This window comes from Primulina tabacum, chromosome 4 (genome assembly GCF_025594145.1).
Source record: "Primulina tabacum isolate GXHZ01 chromosome 4, ASM2559414v2, whole genome shotgun sequence".
Taxonomy (NCBI): Eukaryota; Viridiplantae; Streptophyta; class Magnoliopsida; order Lamiales; family Gesneriaceae; genus Primulina; species Primulina tabacum.
In genome coordinates, this window is record NC_134553.1 from 12,770,574 (window position 1) to 12,776,364 (window position 5,791).

General features: G+C 37.0%; 1 protein-coding gene across 1 annotated transcript; it reads right to left on the reverse strand.

Annotated features, from left to right (window-relative positions):
* Positions 1–212: 212 nt before the first annotated feature.
* LOC142543104 (polyadenylate-binding protein-interacting protein 7-like) lies at positions 213–5,201 on the reverse strand. The gene is made up of 6 exons (XM_075650123.1): positions 4,886–5,201; positions 3,005–3,904; positions 1,388–1,820; positions 1,213–1,283; positions 977–1,101; positions 213–864 (listed from the first exon to the last, which is right to left on the reverse strand). The coding sequence occupies exons 2-6, from the start codon at positions 3,785–3,787 to the stop codon at positions 576–578; spliced, it is 1,701 nt and encodes a 566-aa protein (XP_075506238.1). The 5' UTR covers positions 3,788–3,904; positions 4,886–5,201; the 3' UTR covers positions 213–575.
* Between the last annotated feature and the right edge of the window lie 590 nt (positions 5,202–5,791).

A 5,791-nucleotide genomic window follows, 5' to 3' on the forward strand; every position in this document is an offset into this window, starting at 1 on the left:
GAACGTCAATACAAAAAAAAATAAACTTCCACTATGCCATAAGTGTGAGAAAACTATACTCCAGCGTTGCTACCACACAATCATCTAATTTCTAACCACACAATCGTCTAATTTCTTGCTCACTAACATCGCAACCTTTCTTTGAGCAACACGGCAGCAACTCTTTTCTTCCTCTCCTACTGATGAATCAAGATCAACAAGACAAACAGATATACCAATCCAACTGCTAGATGAATCTTGAACTTCGTGTAAATAGAAGCAAACAAATGTAAAAGATAAGTGGTACAAAAAAAATTACAAAGCCAATGCAAATTACAGGCATCTACAAAATCGAATTCGTGAATTCGGCCAACTACACAGTAACAATACAGATACATCTGCCTCCCCCTACTCTTTCAAGATCCCTTCTTTTTCCATTTTTCTAACTTTTCCATTGTGCAGGATATTTGTCCTACTCCATTCTTTCCCATTTACAGGTAAAAAAACAAGTTTCTCTTTTTTTAAGTTTTTTGCTCTTGCAGAGGAATTGACGGTGAGCTTTTGTCAACTTAATAATCTACTACACCTTTCCTGCTTCAGTATATGACAACTCGAAGGAGGCCTGGCTGTGGCTCAGAGTAAACAAGCCCCTCTTCCTCTAGCAGGTAGCGTTGAACAGCAGTGGGAAGTCGAGCAGGGGTTCGTGAGCCCCTTGTGTGGTGACCTGTTCCAACGCATATGTAAGCAAGCAAACACTGGCCTTCAGACCTGGCCGTGTTCTTCATTACTGCGAATTCCCGTTTGAGCACGTGAATAGCTTCATTTACATGAAGACCGTGTAGGTCGATCATTCGCTCTCTTCCATTGCTTTGCGCATTTGGATTCCTGTAAATAAATTGAGGGTGTGAAAACAGATATAGTGCAAAGGGATTCACAAGAGTAGAATCAGTGTACATAGAAAAGTCAGGAGTCGCCCACGAGTCCAAGATGCACGAACCTTTGACGATAAATAGATTCTTGAGCCTTTCCATGGGCTGCTTTCATGTGCATGTTATGCAACTGGCCTTTAATACTCAACTCCTTGGCCAAAGCCTTGTTACCAATTAGGTACGCCTGTCGTGCCTAATCTCACAGTATATATATTTTAGATATAAACAAACAAGGGACGTGTGTTTTATTAATTATCCACCCATGGAATGTTCACCCTTCGAGAAATCGACTCAAAGAACATACCTGCTCGAAGTATGAATTACGTACACGTGCATGATCACGAGCTTCCTCCCGCGTTTCAGAATAAATACTTGCTGCCATCTCAACAAAGTTAAAACATACATACGCATGCATGAAGAATTTTTGCATGATTAAAGTTCTAGAGAGCGATTTAAATATATTGTCTCAAAAACATTACCGACGGCATCTCCAGTTTCAAGCCAGACAGAAGATGCATGAGCAGATCCTCGATTTTGCAACCTGTCACTATAAATGCTTCTGCTTTGGCCACCATTATGTGAGCTTGCCAGTTGCGAACTTCTACTCGACCCAATGCTTGGGTGTGCAGAACCACTTCGTTCATACTTCCAGATGCTAGAATCTTGAGATGCCATTCTTCTGACAACAGAAGCAAAATCTGTGTGTCCTCTTGCCGGAAAGGAGGAACTGGATTTAAACGTCACTGAATTTTCCTTTTCCGAAAACCGATATGGATCCATCTCACTGCTAAATTTTACCAAACCATTTTGAGCATCTGGTACAGAAAGAGCAGGAAAATCCAATGCACTTAGATTTGGAGCAGACAAGGCTTTTGGATTCAGAGTCCGATTCAAGCCCCCATCAACCTGAAGCTGATACCACAAGTGCAGTATACAGTGAAACTTAATCAGATACTGCAAAGCCATCTTTCACAGATTTCACTTTATACTTTCTTAAACAAATACGAAGGGAAATCTCATCTCTTCAAAGGCCGACACAAAATCGTGGAACAACGGGTAAAAGTCGTGTTGAGAAGTTTTACTTAAGAACCGGGTTGCATGGGCTAAACACAGTATGCTTAATTTTTCCAGGTTCAAAATCTCACTAATACAATACAATTTGAACACACTCCACCTACCACTTCTACACCTATAGCACTTCATTTCATGAGATTTCCTTCGTACTTCCGAAATGGAAAAATGAAACGAGTACGAAAGTCGAAAATCCATTGTTCTAAAAGGTGCCGACTAGGAATGTATCGGCGGCACCTAGGTGCTTGGCAGTCGCTCACCATCTCGATTTTCAGAAACCACCTAGGAAGCCGCATAATGTGATATATAGATTTTTTTTAATTTCAAATTTTTTTAAAAAAATATTGTTTGATATATTTTTCAAATAATTTGTATCGTATAAAGAGGAAGAATATGCAATTGATTATGAGCTTTAATATGATATAGAGGAATTATTGAAGAAACACGGAGAAAAAATAAGATATTTAGGTAAAAAAAGAAAAAACATTTAGGCAACCGCCTAAACACCTAGATGGTAAGCGGTGGGTGGCCGCCCGCTTACTGCCTACCATTTTTTTTAGAACACTTTAAAAATCACTATGTTACTCCTATCAGAGACCAGAATAACATTGACTCAAAGCACTATATGACATTATTAAGTAATAGACCACTTATTCTTGGTATATATAACATCTTGTCTTCTCATGTCAGTTGTATATTCAAAAGTAAAATATTAGAACAAAATCAAGTATACTAACAGAACATGATTTAACTCCCAATTCTGGTGGACACGCTAACATTGATCCCACAGTTCCTTCTGAAAATTGAGATAGCACCATGTTACTATATAAGTTAGGCATTTATGTCCTACATAATTTTCATGGTTAAAATTAAAGGGTATGAGCCAAAATAGGATGCATGAATGTGAATGTTTTTGACAAAATAATTAGCAATGTATTAGAATTATAGAGGGCTTACACAAAGCTAGACATGAACTACAGACCAGAAGTCAATAGTCATGCATTAATGCTGAGGTAAAAGCCTACCTCGAGCTGAGTAAGTATCTCAATCGTCAGATTTAAGTCACCTCCGCTGGCACAATACACCTCTCCAAGACTTTCTGCAGCAAAACCAGGAAATTGTGAGGCCAAAAATTCAAGGGGGTTCATTTCCACATTATCCACCAATGGTTGATCATTTGACAAGTCAGGTAAAAAACTGTGTCTTGAATTTCCATTATAAGGAGGTCCTTCTCTTCTAACAATCTGATCGTTGCTGGCATTCGGTTTGTCCCACGGTCTAGCAAGTGAAGGGAGAAAACCAGTAGGAGATGGGTAATCCTCATATGATGAGAGAGGATATTTCAGCTTCTCAGTAAACATATTGCCATGAATAGAAGAATGAGGTGATAATCCCTGCTGCCCAGTCAAAGTAAAGCCACTACCAGTCAAATCAGAATATCTTGAGCCTTCGTGAACATCAGTTGAGGATAAGTTCAAAGGTGATAAACTGTCGATCTCTTGAGTATCATCAATGCCCATACCCTTGAAGTCAAGAGTAATATCATCTGGAAGCTGATGGCTCCAGTACCGCTGAGCTTCTTCGTCAGACTTATTTGATACTGAGGATTCTGATCTATCTAACATAGCTTTTCCTGGTGAGGCTGCAGCGGATGTGCTATATTTTGACGAGGCATCTCCAGTGCTACTGCCCACAGCAGGAGGCCTCAGAGCAAAAGGAACAAATTCAGCAGCATTGGGATTCAAAGTTGCTTTTGCAGCACCAAGCTTTTTGTCACCGATGGAAGCTCCCTTATCCGGAAAGTTCATAATTTATTGAAATCTTGAATAGGTTATAATTAGGAAAATAAAAAGGTATTCGCGCGCCACAAAAATCTTTCTAAGGAATAAAAGAAGCCATGTTATGGTGTATATATCAGCCAAACCCTGAAGATGAATAAATACTTACATATCAGAAATCCAAGTTCTGTAAATGCCAAGGGCATTTTACAAATCATAAGAGGCTCTAATAAACAAAAACAGAGAAAAAACACTGAAGATAATTGTGAGAAAATCAAAAACTCCAAAAACCTAGTGATTTTACAATAATAGGTCTCGGAGGTATTGTAGATTCAAGTAAAAATCATACATGGAATAATAATATGGTCTAAAAAACGTAACAATTTTTTGTATTCACAAAGTAGAGCTCAGTTCGCCGATCAAATTTGAACCCCGAGACAATATAAAATCACCCACAATTACAGAAGGCACAATTTACAATCTTTCAGTGAAGAATTTGCCAAATAACTTCAAATATAGTTCGTACATTATAACCTTTTCACAAAAAGTCCACAATATCTTCCCTTCCATACCCCAACTCTCGATGGACCAATGATCGGTTGACCCCGGAATCAAAAAATAAATAAATAAATAGTTTCAAGATTTTTTTTTTGGGGAAATTGCGGATTTCAGCCACTCTCAATTCACTAAGTCGGCCTTGCGAGAGGTGCTAAATTGGAAACTATTAAAGCTTAAGGTCTAGAAAAAAAAAGCTCTCAACCAACAAGATCTATGGAAAAAGCCACATAAAACTAAGTTCTCAGACTTCAGCAGTTCATTATAGTGAACCAAAGTTTTTTCATCAGCAATAACCCACTATTAATACATAAAACCCATTACTAAAAGAATTAAAGTTAAAAACTTAAGACACATAGTTTACCAAAATCTCCTCATTCAGCAACCAAAATCAAAACAAAGAGAAGAAAAAAGATAAGATAAGAGGTAAAAGGAACGACTTTAAACATCAATCACACAACTTACCATACTAGATCTAAAATTTTATACACACAAAATAAACATGAATTTTTTTATTAAAAAAAGTCAAAGAAAGAGAAAAAGAAAGAAAAAATCTGGGTTCTATAGATATACCTTTACGAAGCCCTGTCGTGAAAGAAACCAAATCAAATACATCCATAACCAGAGGGAAAAGATGGGATTTTTACAAAAGCTAGGATTTTGCTATATAAAAGGGCCCGAGTGTTCGTACGTAACTGTTTACCGATTAAGCCCAAAAAACTGAAATCTTGATTCTATTTCCTTCTAACTCTGGTGAGGGTATCGGTTTCTTGATTCTGGAGCAAGAGGTGTGAGTTTTTTTCCCTTCTCTGCCTAATCTTTATCTATATTTCAGGCTTTTTCGTTTTAACCTCTCTCTCTAGTATGCTCTCTACTGGTTTCATATAGCTATTTCATCCTTCTTTCATTGTTTTCTCTTTTTTGCCCCATAATTGTTATAAATATTCTCACTATTATTGTTATTATCGGACAAATTATATTCATCACCTTCGAAAAACATAGAACTAAGGATGTAATCGAGTCGAGTCGAGCCGAACTCTTGAATGTTTGAGCTTGGCTTGTTTATAATCGAGCCGAGATCGAGCTTTATTTAACGAATATACTCATGGCTCACGAGCTTATTCAAGCTTTTATCGAACCTAAACGAGCTCAATAAATATGAGCCGAGCTCGAGCTTTATTTAACGAATTATTATTTATGATAATTATGGATCAATTCAAACCATCTCACGGATATAAACATCGTTATACTATCTCACAAGTCACAAAAGACTTAATATCATTTTTTATGTAGCAAAAATACATATATCAAGTTACAAAAGTTCTCTACTTTTTTTAATAAAAAATTTCATAAAACCTATTTTAGTAATTTGATAATCAACAACTATCATTTTCATCAGCAAGTCAAAATTTAAAATAGATCAAGACTTCTTAATTTTTCACGATTATATAAGATATCTTACCGACATATTATCAGGGT

What these genes read in the sequence shown, in the direction of transcription:
- LOC142543104 (XM_075650123.1), bottom strand. Translation starts at nt 3,787, where the DNA reads ATGAACTTTCCGGATAAGGGAGCTTCCATCGGTGACAAAAAGCTTGGT. An exon ending in TGAAACTGGAGATGCCGTCG is followed by an intron (nt 1,284 to 1,387) that starts GTAATGTTTTTG and finishes TTGAGATGGCAG; the next exon opens with CAAGTATTTATTCTGAAACG. An exon ending in GTAATTCATACTTCGAGCAG is followed by an intron (nt 1,102 to 1,212) that starts GTATGTTCTTTG and finishes CTGTGAGATTAG; the next exon opens with GCACGACAGGCGTACCTAAT.